The sequence below is a fragment of the Protomyctophum bolini genome (genome assembly GCF_963924005.1).
Source record: "Protomyctophum bolini genome assembly, chromosome: 1".
Classification (NCBI taxonomy): Eukaryota; Metazoa; Chordata; class Actinopteri; order Myctophiformes; family Myctophidae; genus Protomyctophum; species Protomyctophum bolini.
Window position 1 is genome coordinate 47,597,251 of NC_137862.1, and position 23,167 is coordinate 47,620,417.

General features: G+C 42.8%; 1 protein-coding gene across 1 annotated transcript in view; it reads right to left on the reverse strand.

Annotated features, from left to right (window-relative positions):
• Nucleotides 1-2,773: 2,773 nt before the first annotated feature.
• unc13c (unc-13 homolog C (C. elegans)) overlaps nucleotides 2,774-23,167 on the reverse strand; it is a gene marked incomplete at both ends in the record, with an annotated part of 246,798 nt that continues 226,404 nt past the window's right edge. Inside the window, 4 exons of the mRNA XM_080787767.1 lie at nucleotides 2,774-3,059; nucleotides 6,274-6,433; nucleotides 9,584-9,676; nucleotides 20,887-21,034. Of these exons, the coding sequence (XP_080643893.1) occupies nucleotides 2,774-3,059; nucleotides 6,274-6,433; nucleotides 9,584-9,676; nucleotides 20,887-21,034 (687 nt within the window). The remainder of the gene's footprint in view (nucleotides 3,060-6,273; nucleotides 6,434-9,583; nucleotides 9,677-20,886; nucleotides 21,035-23,167) is intronic.

Consider the following 23,167-nt stretch of genomic DNA (forward strand, 5'->3'; position numbering starts at 1 on the left):
AACCACACGTATTATATTGTGAAGATGGTCAATGTGGGTCACTGAATCATTTTGAGGCCATAACTTGAGAAACCATAAATATGCCTCTTAAAAGCTGGTTCACGTGCGTCGGGGGGCAATAACTGCATGCTTACTCAGTCAAGTCTACTGTAACCAAACCCTCTACATGCTTTAGTCCTGAATATTAGTGTTTTACTAAAAAAATATTATCATTATTATTATTAATCATTAAGGATAGCCACTTTTTGACATGTAATTTTCAATTCAGTTCAATCGGAAAATCTTTCCACAAGTTTTACCATGATTTGCGACATCCTTTTGCACATTATATGAATGAAAGGAGACGTCTTTTTTTTTGTACAATATCTCACTAAATATATTTACATGACATACAATTCGCCATCAGTGCAATACATAGGAATGTTGCATATTTACCAAATGTTAGACTCTTTCCGTTATGAAGAAAAAAAATAAAATTGAGATGACAGAAGCTGGTAGAACTGAAATGTGTAAAAGTAACATGTGCAACTTTCAATATTGATCGACAGCTTCACGACAAAATCATATAAAAAAAAAAAGAAAGTCTCAGAACCACCCTATTGACAATCAGATATTTAGCATTGAAAAAGTAAATATAGATCTATAGATAGACAGATATATCTTCATTACAGGTAATGGATTGATTTTTCTTTTTTTTTGTACAAACAACTTTATATAACTTTGGCAGTTTCTCAGGAACAAACCTTATGGTAAAACATGAAAGGACAAAAATATCAAACTGTCAATGTTTTAAATGTAAGCTCGCCTTCCAAAGCTCATGTTCACAGTGGTCATTCAGAACAGTGATTCTCAAGAGTTCTCTATATAGGACCCTGGTTTTCGTATATATATATATGCAATCGGCCACGGACCCCAAATAACTCTGAGAATGTGTATGCTCTTAAGCGCTACAGACCTGTAAAAGGGTCCATTTGGGTCTAGTAATCCTGTAGCTATGTAGGGGGACACCTTGGAACCCACTCAAGGACGCCCTGGGGGTCCCCGGCCCCGACCCCACTTTGAGAACCACTGATTCAGAAAGGCTGGAAGCCAACGGCCGAAAGAACGGAGACAAAAAGAAAAGCCAAATAACGCAGAAACAAGAAACGAACAAAACGAACGAACAAAACAAAACAAACGAAAAGAAACGAAAGACATTTTTTTCCCATCATCTCTGCCAAGACTGTTAGCACTGGAGGTTGTCATCATTGTTGTCATGGTAATTATAAAATTACAAACACCTATGAAGGTTTACATAGCAGTCGTCGCCCTTTTTTTCTTTAATTTTATTTTTTTCAAACGTCTTTTAAAAAAATGGTCTCTCTTTTTTTTAGTTTTTCATCAGGTGGACTTAAAATACAAAGAGTTTGGAAGGCGTTATAGGGGGAAGGGAGCCCTGCCCCGTGTGGTCAACGGTGGAATCATGGGAGAAGAGACACTGTTTGTTTGAGAGCGGGTCATGCACAACAGAGTGCTGTGTGTGTGTGTGTGTGGTGCGTGCATGTGTGTGTATGCGTGTGTGAATGTGTGTTTGCGTGTGTACGTGCGCACGCGTGCATGTGTGTGTGTGTGCGTGCGTGCGCGAAAAGGTAACGCAACGCAAAATAACGAGGGTGCCAAAATTAACAACTCAACGAAAATGAAAGACTTTTTTGTTTTTAGTTTTTTTCTTTTTTTCAACCACTTAACCACAACAATTTTTCTATCAATCATTTCCATAATAGCCGATCTACGCGGGCTTGCGACACGTCACATCGCGACACGTCGTGAGCTTCATAGATTTGCTAACTTAGAACAATTTCAGAAGTTTATTTTATTTTATTTTTTTATTTCCGCCTATAATGACATGCCCAGACGCCAGGGATGCCACGAGGGTGCCAGTGGTTTAACAATTAGAACGCCACACAGTCAGAGGATGATGTTACACTGGACAAAATAATCGAGCAAATTTCAAACATACTAAGTTCACCATAATTCATCATATATTTTTGTTTTGCTCTTTTTCCCTTCTTCTTCTTTGTCTTCTTCTTCTTAGTCTTCTCCTTCGTCGTCTTCTTCTGTTTTAACTCTGGTTTGGCACTTTATTGGAACAAATTTCTGTTCAAAAAGACTAAATGTTGTACAAAAGAAAGGTATTCCATGTCTCGTTAACATAACTCGTAGTAATATAGTACTTAATAGTAAGCATACGGTAAGTAAACACTTTTACATACTGTAGTTTTAAAATCAACATTCCAACAGATGTTTTTTTACGCACATGCACAAAAACAAACAAACACAACTCTCTCTCTCTCTCTCTGGCTCCGCTCACACATAAGAGACACATGTCTTCTCTGTGTGTCGGGGGAGGAGGGAAGAACACAGCCACCCAACAGGGTTGTCTCGTCGAATCCCATTGAAAATGAATTGCGAGCTGTCCGACACACAGAGGAGACAGGAGACACAGAGAAGACACCCTGTCTCTTATGTGCAAGTTCAGCCTCTCTCTCTCTTTCTCTGGACAGTCCTACTCCCCATAACTGTCCCCCTCGTGGACAGCCCAAATCTTCTGCAACTTCAGTCTGTCTCCTTTCTCTCTCTCTCTCTCTCTCTCTCTCTCTCTCTCTCTCTCTCCTCTGTTAAGACATAACACGACATTTCGGTATACTGCATTTCTTCCAACGGGACCCTCATCAATCATCGTAATCATTCTTTCGTTTCCTGTCTTTTTGCCGTCGTTTTTTTTTAGTTTTTTTTACGAAACCTCCTCCAGCGAGCGCGTGTCCGTCTTGAGACGGACAAACTCTTTGGCTACCTCATCGTGGGTCCTTTGCGAGAGTATCCGCATGATGGTCAGGCCCGTCTCGTCCATGGCGATGCTCTTCACCAGCGGGTAGCTGGCCGAGCAGCTGGCCTTGTCCGCCAGCTCACGCAGCTGGATGACCGTCATGCCGATGATGCGGTCCTCGCGGGCGAAGCAGTAGTCCTTCAGCGACACGTGCAGCTCGTAGGCCTCTGGGCCGTGCTCGTTGCTCAAAATGCTGTGTGTGTGTGTGTGTGTGTGTGTGTGTGTGTGTGTGTGGTGGAGGGAGGGAGGGAGACACAGGGAAGTGCAAGAGTCAAAAGTACAGTACAATTCCATAAATTAGAAAACAAATGTTTAAGATTAAGTAGTGAAAAGAGCCGATCTACAAGCTTTGTAGATCAGCTCTTTTCACTAGTTTTTGGGTCTCGGGCAAACGTGTGATTTCTCTTTAGGGTCACACGCCCCAAAAGGTTTGAACCACTGCTCCAAACCAGTGGGTCTAAAACGTTCGTGTCAAAGACCCCCAAATTCATTTTCTAAAACGGGTAGTCCCAATACTTAATTCTGATTGGCTGGTTACCGTCACGTGACAGGTGTAAATTTCACCGATAACCCACTCCTTCAATCACTTTGTATCATCCTGCCGCCTTGTAGCTGAACTGGGGAAGGGGAGCGCTTGATTGCTTTACAAACCCATGCCGTGCGGGCGTCTAAGCACCGCCCGGCTCATATGACTGTGAATGTGTGTCTCCAGGCAGCCCCGTAAAGACATCAAGCGCTATTCTCCCGTCACATAGCCTATACTTGCCGAGCACAACAAGAAAATGATGTGGCTCGCTCTGGTGGCGCAAAGCGTAGCTACTTTTGTGTAAAATACCCGGTAACCTGAGACCTCTCGTGGCTTATTGCTTAAATATACATTTGCCCCCCCCCCCCCCCCCCCCCCCTATCTGAAAAGGTTTTGTGCCAGGGTCCCCCAGAAGACACACAGTGGACAAAGAGTGTCAATACAGGTCTGTCTTATCCTAATCCTATATCTTAGCTTATCATAAACTATTAAAAACATAATGCTACTATATATCAGGGCATTAAGCAACTAGTCGACTAACTAGTTTACTAGTCGACTAGTAAATCCTCTAGTCAGCCTTGTTGGTACTTGACCAGTTGAAAAAACAGTATATATTGTTTATTTTATTTTAGGTAGTTAGTCGTCGACTATAGTCGACTAGAGTCGACTAGGCAACTAGTCAACTAGTAAAAATGACTAGAAGTGAATGCCCTACTATATACAGCGTTCATTTGTCTCTCTGGTCTGACATTCGAACGCACATGTTATTAAAAACGAACCAACTAGGCACGATAGAGAAACAAACACATCGGTTGAGAAGCCTGATGAAGGTGTCATTCAGGCGCGAGACGTATTTCCATGCATACCAATTTGCTCGTCGGACTGTGACATTTGCCTCTGTTCCTTGGATGCGTATAATTTGTCAGTGAAGCCTATATGACTTGGCTGACATTTCAGGCTGAGGAAGAGGGGTCGGAACCACACCGGACGCGTCTTCCTGTCTTAAAGATAATGGGCTCGTGTTTTTAGCGAGTGAATTGGACGTCTCCATTCACACTGCAAGCCATTATGATTACCAGCCTGCCATTTCTTTAGGTTGTGTTCTAATTATGCCCCCGCACGTCAACGTAATGGCCTCTTAAAATTCAAACGGCACCGCCGGTGAGTGAGGTCCCTAATGCAGGCCTGCGTTGGGCATACATTGATCTCTCCGTTGGCAGAGACTGCTATAGGAGCTCACATTTTAGGATCAGTCTCGATTACTCCCACTGGACTGGCACAGCTTGTGCTGTGATGGAAAAGCAAGTATAAGTGCATGCATTCAAGTACTGGACTAAAGTACAATTTTGAGGTACTTTGAGGACTTTTACTTGAGGATGAGATGATGCATGTCGACCATCTCGGAGGCAATAAGGTATATTGTGCTTTTTTTCTCCACTTTACAAGTCACTTTGTAGATTCGTTTTTTTTCTCCACTATGTGATACGCTGTGAGCTTGTAGACCTGCAATGTTATTTATACAGTAGTCAATACTTTTGTACCTTTGTAAGTCAAAAAGGCAGGACTTTTAGTATGTCTACATTGTGATCTTTTGCTAAATAGAGGGTATGTGCATGACATCATCATCATCATCATCATCATACCTGTGCATGCCGTTATGCGGGAACGCCTACTGAGTGGCAAAACACTGCTTTGGCCTTTCTGCCTTTCTTTTTAGCCTTTGCCACTCGATTTGCCACTCACTTTATGCATGTGCAGAGCCATCCCTTTCACCCCCCTGCCAGCTTTTTCGACAAGGCAATACTGCCGAAGGGAACGAGCACTGCTCCCGAGAACACACATGACTCTAGAACAAATGACAGAGTTATACTGCGTGGCCTGTGGTGGCAGAGAGCAGGCAGACCACCTCCCCACCAGCACCTATTCCGTTTGCTGTCGGGCAGAAACCTCTTATCGCCACTCCATATTAAACCTTTCGTGTTTTTCCATTAGCGCCCTACTTGATCATACTAGGGCCGTCATACAGAACTATCAAAAGTATAGCAGAACTACAAGCTTGAAACTTGGCTCAAAGAGGCGCGTTCTGAGCATGTCAATCTGCTACTTTTGAATTTGAGTCCTGAAAAGCAACAGTTTTTTGGACATATGAGGTTTCCACCCCGACAGAGAGTGAAGCCTTTCACATGCACTCAATCAGTAGATTAGGTCATTCTATCAGGTTCTATAGTGTAATGTATAGTAAGACAGCAGAAATACCATCACTGACCAGAATATCAGACGATGCACTGAGAGTGAATATTTCTTATTATACAGTATGTAGTAGTGTGCAGTAGGAACACAAGGAGGAGCAAATATATATTGTACTTTTGATGGGGTTAATATACAGAATTGATATTAAGTAGAACATGTACCGGTACTTTATAGTTTGTACTTTTGAATACTTACATATTTTTTAAAAGCATTTAGCTTTTGACCAGGAATAATTTAACTCTAAAACTGGAGTTGAGTAGTGACTATATAGTATGTACTGTCTGTGACACAGTTTGTATATCGTTTTGTACATCCACACCGCCCGGCTGTCCCCCCCCCCACCCAAGAAAACGGGCCAATTGTGTCCGTGTAGACGCCCGACAAAGCCGGTTGCACCACGGTGGATTTGAACTCACAACCTCAGTGGTGGTGGGCAGGGACTTTACCACATGCGCCACCGCAGTAGGAGACTCTATTTGAGTGTCCTACCGCAGATTCCACCGGTCATCAAAATATTGGCTTAGGAATGCGACCAAAAATCTTAATAATCTCCATGAGGCTTGGGGTGTGCAATTGATAGAAAATAAGTCATTAAGTGTTTACGTAGCCTGTTAAAAAAAAACACACTCACTATTGGAATGTTTCATTGTACTTTGGTGACCAGTTGTTGTTCTTGGTCTTGGTGCTGAACTTGCGCTTCTTGTCGGCCAGATGGGGCCCGATGGCGTTGACCTCCACGAAGGGCCGGAACATGGCGTTGGTCTGCCAAGTGATGTTGTTCACCGCCAACACTGGCAGAGCACAGACGAACACAACAAGCAACATTACACACAGCGGGACCAGCGTGCGCTCATGAGTCCGACACCCAACCCTAAACCTATAACCTCACAGGAAGCCACGCGTTAGTTTTAGCCTACCACAGGTTTGTTTTACCTGCCACACATGTTGGTTTTAACCTGCCACGCATGACGGAAGCCACGGGTGTGTTTTAACCCGGCCACGGGTTATAGTAGCGACGGTGTCGTTGGGACTAATGCCTGACGGACTGTTAGTAACAAACGTATGCACCCTACACACAGCACTGTGGACAAAAGCTAGAAATTATCATTTTTTTGTTGGGGGGGGGGTCATCTAAATAGAACAAATTAAATAAATATACAGATATAAATATATAGTTTGGCTCATAGCATTTAATGCTGTGATTATTTGTTATGTTATATGCAAACCAAACACCTGGAGGCGGAACACGAGGGAGCATGGACTTTAACAAGCAATATAAAAAGGTGCCGTTAATGACCTTCATTTGAAACTGGTGTGAAAAGCCCTGGATGGCTGTAATGAGCTGTGAGGATGAGATGGGATAATAATGCCTCCCACTGAAATTCCAATTCCAAATATGATATTAGCGTATTTATGGGAGCACTAAGAAGCGAGAGTTTTGAAAGGGGGGGTTGAGGTGCTCTTGGGGGGCATTTGTGTTTCCTTCTGTTTTTTTAAGGGCGCTAGCTATGTCCAGCTTTCTGTGTGTGCGGCTGTGCGCACAAACTTTGTCCTACACAAACGTTAAATTCCCGTTGACAATGAATGGACAATTAATTTTACGTCATAGTAGTAGACACTGTCAGTAAGAAGTCGGGTGTGATTGTTTTTCATACCATTTTAGCATATTTGAGTGAAAGTTTTCATCATTTTTCATCAGACTTCAGTTCATCCAAGATGGCCATTGGTATTTAATTGCATGTCTATGCGGTGTAATATGATAGACACGCATAGCTGAGAGTCTGATATGGCTATAGCATTCAGTCTGAATTAATTCCCAACTTACATTAAAAAGAAAACAACAACACCACCAATTTAAATTAGTGTTGTCAGCAAGACATTATGGGCAAGTTGAAATCACCCAAAGCTCATTATTATGCATATCAGCTATTCACTACCTATTAGGGCTTCCCATGAGTCATCAGTCGAAGTTCTTTCATTTGAACAGAACTTTTTGTGCAAGTGTCTGGTGGGACTACACAAGGCCCGAGGTTCGTTTCCCATAAAGTTGTTTACAACATTAGCTGTAATGTTCCGCTGTCCGTGAAAACTGAAGACGGGGACGAGCATTCACAAATAAAGCAGCACCATGAGGTTGTTGACCTGTTATAAAAGCCTTATTAGTTTTTTCTACTTGACCGCCGCACACCGTAAATGCACCGTATGAGATGCTGCATCTCAAGGGGCTATCCTTTCAATAAAATTCTAAATTCTTCTGTATATTTGTCCAGGCTGCAGCCATCACTATAGGGGAAAATATTTGGCTTTGTTCCTTTTTCAGCAGCCACGTCAGCATAACCCATAGCATCTTTTCTACTGTAGCAGTAGCAAAGAAACAACACTGTTTTCAACAGCTTGTTGACAAATGCAATGGATTCAGCAGGCCTGTGTATACACGTATAAATAGCACAATTGCATAATAACCTTGTGATTGTAACACGCCAGTGAATGCAGTCTACTGTGTGGCTCTGAAAACGAGTCCATTGTGCGGTGGTTCTCTAATATGTGACGTCCAGGAACGCTCAGGGTCAGGTGTACTTGAGGGGCTTCTAAATGGTTCAATTTCTCAGAGTTATGGGGGTCCTTAATAAAAAAAAACTACACGTTTGAGAACCAGTGCGCACTGTGAGAGGAAACCACAGCCCCCTGACTGGAGCACAGTCTGCAAATGCTCTTATCTCTTATGTATGTTACAGAGGAACAATTATTATGTATTAATCTTGTTTGCTATACTGCACCAAATTATCTGCTTGCGATTGACGTCCGTGGTCCGTGACGAGATCAAATTAGACTTGGAAATTCCAACAGTGATGCCTATTTTTATGGATTCCACTTCTAATTGTCACAGGCTTTCTATTTATTTTATTCATTAGCTTAGCTGGGTTGTTATCACACGATGATAACAACCCATTTTAATATTAAATCTTGGACTTGGCATTGGATTTGAGGCTTTCTAAATTTATAATAAGCAACACAGAATAATGCAATTTCACAGGTCCACATTTTAATTGGGTTTGGTATGGGGCGAATTGGCCCAAAAAGAGGTTGATAACCACTGTTCTTGAATAAAGTTGTGGAGGATAATGCATCTGTACTTCAAACAGAAACAAGGTCCATGCATGCTGTGTGTGACCCAAGTTTTCTGAAGAATTGTTTTAATGACTCCTTTTGGGGTGTTGACGTGTTGTGCAAGCTAAATGCTAATTCCGTTATTATTCCCAGACACACAAACACCCCAACACAACTAATCACAAAATTCATGAAAACACAACACCACAAACATCCACATGCACTGCCCCAAGGCTAGTCTTTTAACATTTTAGAATCGATTTTAGAATCGATACATGGCCAGCGGCCAGCCTGATGGAGGTAAAAGGAACTGGTTGGAATAATGTGTTCCTTCCACACGATGGTTGATATGGTTAATAAATAATATGCGACCAGATTTGACTGAGAGAGACTGCCATCGCGCAAATTACAGCTTTTCACCAGAGGAGAAAAACTATTTTTTGAATGAGTTAATAGCACAGGCAGACTCGTCACATACTAGAGCATGTCTGAAATAAGTGTCAGAGCTGAAAGCTGTAAATATGAAATAAATGCCCAAACATGTAGCTAGGTGTAATGTTAGAGACCACAGAAGTGAACCTTTTCAAGCCTGTTTTCTCAACTCGCAGTTTTCTGCAAAACATTACTCTATAAGCCATATCTCCAAAACTGGTGGGTCAAACAACCGAACAACCAATATGTCAATTTGAAGCTATGATTCCCTGGTTTCATATGACATGAAAAAAAAAAAATCCAATGGCAGTCCCTCAGTCAAATTTAGTCACATATAACGTTGTGTTGTGGGTGAGCGTGTTTGAACAAGGAGGGTGAGCATAAGGTGCTGGAGAGCTCACCCTTCACGCTGACTTTGTGCTCTCCGGTGCCGGGGTGAGAGACCAGGTCTACCTGCATACACACCTCCCCGACGGATCCATTGGATGACTGGCCTGGACACACACCGAGAGAGAGAGAGAGAGAGGGACAATCTTTTTTTATAGTTTCACAAGATAGTATTACTCACAAGTGTCAATGTAACACAGCTCTGTTTACACCTTTATTTTATTACTATTCATATTCAATGTTTATTTGTATACATACATTGTTTTATCTTGATCGCTTTGTTCCACTTTTGCTTCGGCAATGTATGCGTGTATGTTTTCTCATGCCAATAAAGCTCCTTTGAATTGAATCGAATCGAATACAATTAATCCAATCCGATCCGTATCGTATCGTATCGTATCGTATCGTATCGTATCGTATCGTATCGTATCGTATCGTATCGTATCGTATCGAATCGAATCGAATTCAATTGTGAGGAGGGAGGAGGGAAAGAGACGGGAGGAAGGGTGGGAGAGAGAAAAAGAGTGTGAGGACAAGTGAGGAAAAAGAGACAGACGGGGGGAGAGCGAGTTGGGGGATGGGTGGGGAGGGAGAGAAAAGGAAGGGGAACATAGAAGCGTTGACAGGAAGAGAAGGAGACATGGGGGGAAAACGAGAGAGGCAGCGGAGGGAGAGAACGTCAGTGAGAGGGTGCGAGTGTGCGTGCGTGCGTGTGCATGTGTGTGAGAGAGAGATAGATAGAGATATTTGTTTCCACACTGCTCTACAAGCTCACACCGCGTTGCAATGTTCCACGTTGTGAGCTTGTAGATTCGCTATTTCTGCTTTTTGCGCTGCCTTTATTGAGGGGTGGTTCTTCCGGTTAGAACAGTTATATATAAACCCTATATGACGAAGACAAATCACCTCAGGACTTTACTGGTTCTGTAAAGTCGGGTCTCTGGACCGTTGAAGTGTATTCAGATACGGATCGTTCCAATGTGAACGCCATGCGTACCTAAAGAAGGAAGTGGACTGTTTTTTTTTTAAAGAACGTGATATAATCTCTAATCGACGAGCCAAGCGTCAACAAAATAAAACACAGCCGCTGCACGACACATAACACCAGAGCATTTCTCAACGCCGTCCGTCTCCTGTTGAATCACCGCAGTACGCGCTGATCTTATTCTGTCTCCTGTTGAATCACCGCAGTATGCGCTGATCTTATCCTGCGGACTACACGTGGCTCTTCATGGGCTTTGCTTGGCATAGTTTCCAAAGTAAAACAAAAATAATAATAATGCTAAAGTAGAATCCATAGCAAACTAATATCAAACACGGCACACCTAAATCACGAAGACACTCACATTGGCTACAATTTATTTTCAAATGTATGTCCACAGAACCTGAAACAATGTCTTGTCCCATACACACCACCCTATAATGTAAGACACACGGACCATCCCTACTTTACAGTCCCCACAAGGATAACAAAAGGAAAGTGGGCGCCGTGCCTTCAAATTTAAAGCTCCATCTGATTGGAATGACCTACCAAGTCCACTCAGATCAATCACTTCCCTTCAACGTATTTAAGGAATCAATTTTCATACACCTTCTAACGCCGTGCTCATGCTTCTAAATTAACCTACTCTTCTTGGCAGTTGTCCTTGTTTTCCATAAACATAACATAACATACCGATCTGTATGTACCTTCATACGTGTTCCCTGCTGGCTCAGTGCTGCTGTTCATTATTATCACATTATGCATGCTGGTATTGCTTGTTTGTTTGTTTGTTGGTTTTTGCCTAATAACATGGTCTTATTGTGCAATGGGTATATTTTTCCCCACGTGAACTCTGCTATTTAGGGTTGAAACAGTGGGGTGGGAGCAGCTATCTTTGGGAGAGCTTTTGTTCTGTTTTGTTTTGTCCTGTCTGTGTGTATGGTTGTACTGTTGTATTGTTTTGTGAACTGTATTGTACAATGTATCTGTGTTGAGGACCCCCTCTAAAATGAGATGTGACATCTCAAGGGGCTTATCCTTTCAATAAAGGTATATAACTGGAGCACAGAACTGACTGACACAGTGAATAGCAGGCAGGCTGACAGTGACGTAGTATAACGGCAAAGAGCCAAAGAGGCAATGCAATGCAGTGTGTCAGGATTTATTTGAGTCAATGCAAGTGTACCCGGGTGCGCTGTTGGATCACGGGCAATGTGAATCATGGCCATCGGGGACCAGGCAACCGTATTCGGAAACGGTTCCAATGAAAGGGATTCAGATCCATATTTGGGCATACCTGACAAAGAATAACTGGGTGGGATTATGCATTTCACAACTTGCATCGTTCCAAGTAGGCCAGTGCCAAAAGGGCACTGCTCTAGTGGCAAAGAGCCAAGACTGAGAGAGAGAGAGAGAGAGAGAGCGCGCACCAGGGGTCCCCTTCCTTTTAAACAGAAGGAAACACACGGCTAACCAAATGATAAATCAATTTCCTTGGTTCCAGGGCTGTGGAAAGAGAGGGCATGCCATGTGGGCTCCATCGTGTGGCGCGTGCCGCCGCGGCCATCTGTTACAACAAATCCATTTCACCCTGGAGTGAATGGAAAAACTAAAACTAAACTAAAACAACGTCTGAGAACCACTGGCAACACTGAGAGCAGAACAGGGACAGTTGTGCAAGAAGTACTATCAATATACAGTGTAGAAATACAGTACAAAGGTATTGGCATCAAAACATCGTCCATATTCTAACTAACGAAGCGTTATAGAGCTTTGAGCTTGTAGAGATTTCTGCTTTTCAATTTGAATCCTGAAAAGTAACAGTTTTTAACGGTGAGTTTTCCACCCAACAGAGACGATAATACTTAATCCAATGTTTTTATTAAGTCTTCTAATTCATGACAGTTTTCTGAAAAACATGTTTCTGTATCAGTGGTGGTCAAACTATTTCACGTGAAGGAACCCCAAACTTATAATAATTTGGCCGCGATCCCAATCTGAAAATATGTTGTTCCAGGGACCCCCAAGAAGCAAAGATTTGAGATAAAAACGTTCGCTCTGAAAGAATTCAAAAGGTTTTTCTAAAATAGCGGATCTACGAGCTTGTAGATCTACTAAGCTAAAGTATAACATAATGCTTAAAATAGGGGTTCCCATCCTGAATGGGTTAACGTACCAAACGTTAAAGTAGTAGTGCAGAATGTCCCATTTCACTTCAGTTTAGTTTTATTTGTAAAAAAAACATATATATTTTGAAGATCTACAAGCTCATCAATGTGTCATCATAACGTAAGGCGTTGTGAGCTTGTAGATCTGCTACAGATTTTGGAATAGATGAATACAGCCCAATCGGGTTAACGTTTCATACTAATAATAATAATCAAAGTATAATATGCAAAGTAACTAGAAATAAATAATACTAATACATGTAGCACAATCCCTTATACGCAGAGGAAGGCCATTCAATGCTACACAACCCTGTACTGAGAGGACATTTTGGCCATACTTGTCCATAGTTATACTTGTGTATAGGAATTAGGAACCATGTACAATTACAATTTACAATTTAGGCATTTAGCAGACGCTCTTAATCCAGAGCGATTTACATTAAGCAAGAACAAAAATCATGGGAATACATCACATAAAGAAACATGCGTAAGCTAAGAAAGTAACAGTGGAATATCTATATAATGAAGCTATACATATAAACTATCTAATCTAAATCTATACTACTATGCTATACATACGTGCTATGACTACATACAATGCAATTCTAGTGCTGTCTACATAACATGCTATAAGTCTGTATCAAATGCTATCTAAGTCTACAGAAATGCTATCTAAGGGGGTGGGGTAAGTGCTATGGGCCATGATGGAGTCTGAAAAGGTGGGTTTTCAGACTACGGCGGAAGATTGGGAGTGATGCTGCAGTTCTGAATGCAATGGGAAGTGCATTCCACAGTTTTGGAGCCAGAAGGGAGAAGAGTTTGGGACGTGTGGAGCGTTGTCCCGGCGTTTTTAGTGAGGGTACTTCCAGCTTCCCTGCGTTGGCTGATCTGAGTGTGACATGTGACTGTGAAGTGCCGACAACATGTGCTGACAAAGAAAGGCCAACGGGTTTGACAGAGCGGGGAGCAAACGGGGACAAGTGGGACATGAAGAAGACGGCCATTGTACACAGCGAGTGACGGAGACGGACATTATGAGTGGAGTGGCGAGTGACAGCGATTCACAGGTCAACCGGTTGGGCAAACAGCTCAATGTCCAACAAGCGCCCGGGGGGGTCGGTTCAGGGCCGCTGCTTTAATGGAACTGGAACATTATGTTTCCGGAAGAAGAGGACGACAAAAATGAAAATAAAAGAAAAGAAAAAACATCCATCCATCCCTCCATCCATCCATCCAGTTTCCCTGTTGCTCGAAGCGTTTTCTCCCCCCTTTGTCAAAAAGAAATATAGCAGAGAGCACTCTGCACTATACGAATGAAAAGACTGAATAGGCTGAATTCATTTGCATCTCATATTTACTGGCCAACATGTTTGGTCACACGAGCCCCTTCTCGGCGGCGTGAAGATAAAAGGTGCGGTATAAGGCTCCCCGCTTATATCTATTAGATGCAAAATGATTTGATGGTCACCTATTCCGTCTCTTTATCCAGAGAGAGGGGCTGTAATGTCCTCAATGATCGAGCTGCCATTAGAGAGCTGATACACCGCTTAGGAGTAAATGGAGAAGATTATTGCGGCGTAGAGGCGAGGACATTATCTCTGTTATATAAGCACTTCTTTCTTTCTTAGAGGGAACGGTATAGGGAGATCAGACAGTGGGCGGAGGAGGCCAATTGTGCAATTTGTGGGGTATTAAGTATGCGTTTAAAGAAAAAATAAATATAGGCCTAAGTACAGTTCTAGAGTGAAAGCACCTGTCAATCTTAAAAAAGATATAACATAGAGCATAAATGGTTAATGGATGTTTTTTAACTTTTTATCTAACTCTTCAATGTAACACACACACACACACACACACACACACACACACAGCATTGCATCACTACCTGGCCTCAGACGAAACAGATGTTAAGCACTGTTGGAGGCAGGTGCCCCTGTCGGCACTTGATGAACGTGCATGTTGATCCAATAGCTAATCAATAACGTGCCAAACAAGTAGTACCCATTACAGCTGGTAATGAAGCAACGAGCTCCCTGACTTATGATAATGACGGCGCCTCAGAGAGAGAGAGGTTGGAGTAGTGGGTGGGACGGCGGTGGGAGGGAGTTATAGGAAAGACAGACGTGACACAATTAAGGCCTCGAGGCTTGAGGGGAAATGAACGCAGCCACACGTCACTGGACGCTGCATGCTATCGACCAGTCGGCGGCTGGCGGTAAGGATGGAGAGCATGCAGTCAGGGAACATTTCCTACTTGACAGTCAACAACACAACGTAATGTCTTTGTCAAATGGAAACCAAAGTGAATTAAGGTCCAAGTAGTGACGCACAATGAAGTGGGGAGAAGCTAGAGGAAGAGTGTGTTAATTAAGGAGATAACGGAGAGGAGTGAACAGCATGTTTTACTAAAGTCAAAAGTATAGCAATACCGCAATGTAGTAATACTCTTTCACGAGTACAAGTCCTGCATTCAAAATATGAAGTCTTGGCATCAAGATACCAAAGTAAGAGTACTCAATTTATGTGCAAAGGATACAATATTTGACTATGCGATGTAGTGGGATCTAACATGAACAATGGCAATTATCCTATATTAAAATTGGCTAATCGGAAGGCAGGCGGACCACCATCACTGACATAACACAGGTTTCATTATTTCCTCATGTGGTTACATCCTGTGTACGAGTACAAGCGTGTATACCATTGCTTTGTTCCGGCTTCCCGAGACACTGTCGTAGCAGCAGTAAATACTAATGAAGTTCTGTTCCGTTCAGGTCAAGCAGAGTCAGGGAGCTGCTAGTGTACATGTTGGCTTAATTAGTGTCACGTCCAGTGTTTACCCAACTCTTTCATTATCAATATGGTTGCCGAGAGTTGCAGCCATGCAATAAAGTATGCACTCACACACAAGTACATTCATTCTGTCTCTGCCGCTAGCTGTTAGCATAAATTAAGTTAGCCTATGCCACCACCCGCGTTCACCTTAAGAGAAGGAGTTTTCCCACCCCCCCCCCCCCCCGCCCAATACACACACTCAGTACACGCACTTTAGTATTATTAGCACAAGCACACACTGTTTGCCTCTCGCCAGAAACCCTTGCATGTCGGGAGCGACGCAGTACAAAGGCACACATGACATCCGAACTTCGTATGGCTGACGATCCTGGATTCCGACTAATGGAGGTTTGAAAGTCCTTGTAACCGAGTTAAACGGAGATCAGATTTAACGTCCCATAGCTGGTGCAGGTGACAGAGGCGTTGCATAGCAACCAGATCAATGTTAAAAGCTGCTGTGAGGCTCAACCATTATATACACAGAGTATACGTTGGGGTCTGTATATATACGGACCTGTATATATAGCCTACGGACATGACTGAAAAATAATTAAGTGGAGGCCTTTGTTGTGTAATTGAAACTCTTTTCCATTATGTTAACCCCTTGAACCCCAGCATCCCTGTTCTGGGGGAGGCGAAGAGGTTCAGTGTCGGCGGAGATAACAACAAGACCAGCAACGCAGGTCTGTTTCACTAAGACTACAGTGCTTCTCAACGCAGGTCTGTTTCACTAAGACTACAGTGCTTCTCAACGCAGGTCTGTTTCACTAAGACTACAGTGCTTCTCAAGGCAGGTCTGTTTCACTAAGACTACAGTGCTTCTCAACGCAGGTCTGTTTCACTAAGACTACAGTGCTTCTCAACGCAGGTCTGTTTCACTAAGACTACAGTGCTTCTCAAGGCAGGTCTGTTTCACTAAGACTACAGTGCTTCTCAACGCAGGTCTGTTTCACTAAGACTACAGTGCTTCTCAACGCAGGTCTGTTTCACTAAGACTACAGTGCTTCTCAAGGCAGGTCTGTTTCACTAAGACTACAGTGCTTCTCAACGCAGGTCTGTTTCACTAAGACTACAGTGCTTCTCAACGCAGGTCTGTTTCACTAAGACTACAGTGCTTCTCAAGGCAGGTCTGTTTCACTAAGACTACAGTGCTTCTCAACGCAGGTCTGTTTCACTAAGACTACAGTGCTTCTCAACGCAGGTCTGTTTCACTAAGACTACAGTGCTTCTCAACGCAGGTCTGTTTCACTAAGACTACAGTGCTTCTCAAGGCAGGTCTGTTTCACTAAGACTACAGTGCTTCTCAACGCAGGTCTGTTTCACTAAGACTACAGTGCTTCTCAACGCAGGTCTGTTTCACTAAGACTACAGTGCTTCTCAACGCAGGTCTGTTTCACTAAGACTACAGTGCTTCTCAACGCAGGTCTGTTTCACTAAGACTACAGTGCTTCTCAACGCAGGTCTGTTTCACTAAGACTACAGTGCTTCTCAACGCAGGTCTGTTTCACTGAGACTACAGTGCTTCTCAACGCAGGTCTGTTTCACTAAGACTACAGTGCTTCTCAAGGCAGGTCAAATTAATTCAACTCCAAATTCATATTCATCCCCCCTACAAACGCACACACCCAAGGACCGTTGGGGGTCCCTGGGCTGGGTTCAACTACTTAAACACTGTATATAAAGGTGAATGAATGTTGCGACACGGCCTTAATTCAAGTCCCTATGGGGTTTCATTTGTTTTCCTTCATTACCCAGCATCACCGTGACTGACTCCGCCGCATTGCGTTGCGATGGAAAAGGTAATCACATGCTTCCCTGCGCACACGCTTTGCTAGAATATTCTAATGGCCTAATGCGTGTGCGTGCCTATAGCTTCGAGTGTCTGTCTATGCACTGCTAGGGTGTACGGCAGTTGATGAAAGAAGTACTCAATTTTTTTATGTTTTACTTAATTATAGCAATTCCACACTGACTTCTGTTAACCATCCATAACCTTCCATATAAAAGATATTATCAGATTATTAAAAGTACAAGAACAGTGAAGTACATGGCAATGTGAGGTATACTCTTCTCACACCTCGTGTCATGCCTCACTATATGGTCACGCCTCGTGACACGTCACACCACCATATATGGCTGTCTACATAATCCATATATGAAGATCATGACGCTGACCTCATCAAACCCTGGATAGCCACACATGGAGAAGACTGGATGTCTTCCTTTTGACTGATACCTGTCCATTCAAACTCTAGACGGGCCTTATATTTGTATTGGTTTTTTAAGATTTTTCACGTACAGTTACATACTGTACTTTACAAACCTTTACAAAAAATACATACTTTACCAAATTGACAGGCAGACAAAACAAATAAACAAACAAAAAACATTGGGACGGGGTACAGGGGGGGACAGGGGGTCCTCCAGTTCATCTTCACCAACATCCACATCATACCGTAAGAAGCAAAACCACAAAAAAAGCGAGCAAAAAGGAAAGCAAGAGAGCCTTTTTTCCTATCCTATAGGTCTGTCAAATCAATGGGGCATTCCACCTGAAAGGAAGCGTCGTTGCCTCTATGCATTGCACAGAGTCTTTCATGGGGGTAGCGCACACCAAAGATCTCTCTATATACACCATTTGTACAGTTGTACAGATCAGCTATTTCTACATTGCAGTATTGATTTTCCTTAAGGGAAACACGTGAGTAACTTCTTCCACCACCTCAGGTATAAGTTATGCATTAGAAAGCGAGACGGAGTAATCTCGACGGTGCACAGGGTGAAGACTCCTGGCTGAAACAGCAGGGCTTCCATGGCCCATCTGCTATAGTCACCGACCGAGAGAGAGAGAGAGAGAGAGAGAGACAGAGAGAGAGACTGAATTGCTGCCTGGCTGGACTTCCGATTGTCTGTCTCCATACGTGATGCCTGTTTCCTGCCCGCGCTGCGTTCTGCAAGGCTACACCACAGTCAGGCAAGCGGGGAGCTCAAAGCTGCACTGGACCCGTGTTGGGCTCAATCTTAGAGTATATAATGAATAGAGACGGCACCCGAGTTCTCCTCCCATCCACTTGCATTAAGTTGCTCTAAAGCGCATAATGAGGCGATTTCACTCCTCCTTCCCGGGTAGCAACAGAGTGCATTCTTGGGATGGATTTGCCCCAAACAACATGAACGCGCTGCCGTTGACTATCATTGCACGCGCTCACATGCGTTCAACGTATGAAACAGAGAGAGAGAGAGATCCTTCCCGTCCTGACCAGTGGTGTGCAGACAGCACTGAGGGAGGTGGTGCGCAAACCCGCCCCAAAAAAGGGCACATCCACGACGCATGCACACGCGCCATGCGTTGTCTGCATGAGGCGTGACATTTTAGCGGTTTGTAGCCTTTTCTTGACCTGGCTGCTGTGGAACAACTGTCCAGATCTCACCACAAACATTGCGGCTGTACAAAAAGCTTGAATTATCGCCCAACTATCTGCAAAGTGTTTGTTTCATGAAAGTCCACCGTAGACTTGTTATGAGCTACTTCCTGTCAAGAAATTCCTTGCAGATGATTATTTTTCTAAGTTGAGTGATAGTCAACGAGCACTAACAAACTCCAGCACTTAATCTGCTGCAAGGAATTTCTTGACGGGGATAGTAGCTGTCATAACATGTCTACAGTGGATTTGTATTAAACAAACACATTGCAGAAAGAAAGGGGACAATTCAAGGTTTCCGAGTTTGACGTTATTTAATACAATTAGATAGGACTTTTCTGTCTGGATGGGAAGTTGCACCGGCTAGTTAGCACCTTGCTGGCAAGACCCACTCTTCCCATTCAAGTCACACACGATATCTTCCCAACATTCTGACCTTTCTCCGTGTCAGCAACGCACTCTCATGGGACAACATTTAATGCACAACCAATGCTTTCATCCACATGACGTTCACAGCCAGGGAGATATGTGGGGAGAGGCAACCATTCATTAGCCCTTGGCTAAGTCCCTCCCCAACGCGTCCTTGTCCAATAGGCACGTTAGCAAGAGAGGCGACATGGCAAGCTGTCCTTCTCACCCATTGAGATGCATGGTAAATGATGAGATTTCACCATAAATAACCAATTTTTTTCAGTAGAAAGAGCTTCAAAATGTCTTTTAAATCTAGTCAACCAGGCCTGCAGTAGGCTATGCACTGGACAAAATGAAGGTGCATGACATTGTTTCAATACACTAAAAATATGAAACAATATGCAACTCAATCAACTACTACAGCGACCGTCCAATAGGAGTTTTCATGTAATGCACGGAACTTGACAGAAGTCTACAGTGATTAGTATTATTGCCATCACCTGGGTGGCTCAGTCGTGTACCTTTCCCGACCTTAAACTGTGTACTGTATGTGTTCAACAACACAGCCATGCAAAATAACACTGACAGCTATGAGGTGACGAAAGCTTGCCATCCTTAGCAACGGTTGCTAAACTGTTTGGATTGGCATTGGGGTCACTTTTTGGCATGGGGTTTAGCGAAGGGCTAATTGTGTACCATTTCTTTCCTAGTGGTGAGATGACGTATCTTCCTTTAGCACACAAAGCTCATGTTAGCATGACGTGTAGGCATTGTTTCATGACATATCGTTGTTGTCGGGCAGAAACCTCCTATCTCCATATATTTAAGTTTTTGTGTTTTCTTGGTAAATGAATGGCCTACTTGGACCTACATTATACTACAGCATCACACAAGTGCACCAAAACACGGCACGGCGGTATAGATCTGCTATACTTTTGCCACTATGCCATTTAATTTGAATCCTGCAAGCAAAGTAACAGTTTTGGACATATGAGGTTTCCACCCGACAGAGGCGACATCACCGTACAGCCCAAGGTGTTAAGACGTAGCCTATTATAATATTAATAGACAGGGATTCAAGGCAGTTAGCCAGATAACCGCTAATTAATTTAGTCGTCTGAAAGGAAAGCCACACTATTAATAGACTGTGTGTGTTGTGTAAATGTGCAGTGAAGAAGACAATATGCAGGAGTCTTCTTTTTTCCCCCCACAATAGTAATCCCATTAAGTTGAAATGTAGCACAGAGATGGTGTCTCTATCGATTGTGGATTTGCTTTTTTAATATTCCAACGCGCCGCTCCTTATTGCATTGGACAATGACAGACAAAAGCAAAACAAACGATGCAATGTCGCCTCCTTACCTTGAGAGAGCTGGGTGCATACAGTATATATTTACCTTGAGAGAGCTGGGTGCATATATATTTCCTTACCTTGAGAGAGCTGGGTGCATATATATTTCCTTACCTTGAGAGAGCTGGGTGCATATATATTTCCTTACCTTGAGAGAGCTGGGTGCATATATATTTCTTGATCAAGGCATCTGTAGGTTGAGTGTAAAGGCTGAGAGCATATTTCAGGGACCTCATGTCGTGGCTTTTCTCGAGGAAAGTCTTCTTCAGACCGTTTCCTCCGGCGTGGAAGTATTGCTATAGAGGGACAAAAGAGAAAGAAAGAAATCACCATCTTATCTATAAATGCACCACGTCTCAGTACATGCGTGTATACATCTGTAATCCATGCAACAATTTGACACACACGTTCCACACCACCACAGGCAGTATGCGGTGTCAGATACATGGTTGTCCAGAACCACCATACAAAAAGGCTCTGGTCAGCCTCTGCCAGTGGGCCTAATGAGCCTAAAGTACCCTCACCTGTGGATTCCATGACGTCACATTGAGATTAGGCAACACACTTCATATTTGGGCATGGCTGACACAGAACTCCATATATAGGAATAAAGGGACACAGAGAGAGAGACAGATACAGAAACCTCCACACAGTCTACCATGTCTACCACGTCAGTGGTTCTCAAACATTTCCATGTCAAATGTCATTTGATTGGTATGGTTTGAAATTGGGTTCCCCAAATTGATATGTATATTTGGTCACAGACCTCTCCATCTGAAAACACTATGAACAATTCTGCACAGTAATTTATTCTTCTTTTTTTCCCATGTAAATCTTGTCTTCTGGTGGTCCCTGCCTGGCACAAAACTCCCTGAACTCATAGCCTACTAGTTATGCCAATAAAGCCCTTTGAATTGAATTGAATTGAATTGAATATTGCACCCGGATGGATAAATCACCAGTTGGTATTTTGCAGTGTGTTTTACTGTGTGTGTGTGTGTGTGTGATGCAGTGTTGGATAAGACTGGCTGGACATAAATCCTTTTATTAAAAAAATCACACCTGTGTGAACCAAGTGGTGCAGCTCCCCTCTCTCTCTCTCTCATTAGAGACACAGCACTACCCCTCTCTCTGTTTCTGGCGCCCCCTACTGGTGATGAGTAACATACTCGTGCTCAAAGACACACACAGGTACACAGGTACACAGGTACACGGACAAAGCTGGATGTAGAAGTGGTTGCACCACTTAAAAAGAGAGAGAGTGGCCGACCGTGTGAAAAGCAGCATGGGAGCCAGCGCTAATAGCTACCTCCACCAGGTCATTACCATGCAGTTATAGTATACAGGGGCGGAGACTCGCATGTGCGCTGATCAGTGGTGTGAATAGTATAGTGCATTAACTCAAGTACTTTTTCTGAAAACCAAGTTTTTTAAAATACTTTACACTTACTCAAGTACATTTTGAATTCCGGACTTTCACTTGTAACAGAGTATTTCTACATTTGCAGTATTGACACTCATAGTCAGAGTCTCAGAGTCATACATATGAATGTTGTTTTTGATGTTATTCTATGAAGTCACAATATTTCGATGAAATGGTTCATGAAAGTCTGATCAGTGTGTTTGATATCATTAACAAACAACAATGTAAATATTATACATTTTGGGGAAAAGTAATTTTCGTGATATGCAAATGTGGGCATATTCAATATATATTAAGCTAATTTGCATATTCAAATTAGGTTTCAGAGAAACTTGTAATACAAAAAAGTTTAGTTTTCATGTTAAGATTCATTGTGGAAAGTTTCATTGGGTGTTTAGTTTTCTCGAGGTATTAGCACACATCTTGAATTGATGAGAATTAAACATATTTCCGCATCTAGGATTTCTTGGGACTTTTAGTATGTTATTCTAGACACCTCATAGAAATGATATCTGTTGAAAAAAAATCTCTTTTAATTGAGTCTGACTTTTGGGTCTAAAATGGGCTAGATTGCCTGGACTATTAGGAATGAAGGAATTTTTAAAGATGTTACGGGTAGCTTTTGGTATTTTGTACCGTCTACCAGAGGGAAGTTGTTCGAACTCCCTGCAGAGTGGATGAGAGGCTATCTTGAAGTACTTCCTTGTAGATACAACTTAATTGTTTCTGTCTCTTTCCAATTATTTTTGAGGCTATAGGTTCACTATTCGCTGCAGCTTATTGCTTCTTCCTTTTACATTAAGATTGCCAAACCACATTGCCATGTTAATTAAAAGTCAAGATTCCCTCTATCAGGTTCTTATAGACTGTTTCCATGATATGCTTGCTCACTCTAAAGGAGTTGAGCTTGCGTAGTAGTAGGTGGAGGCGTTGGTTACAAGTTTTAAAAATCTGGTCGGGATTTTCACTGAAATTGAGTTTGCTGTCAATATACAGGTATATGCGC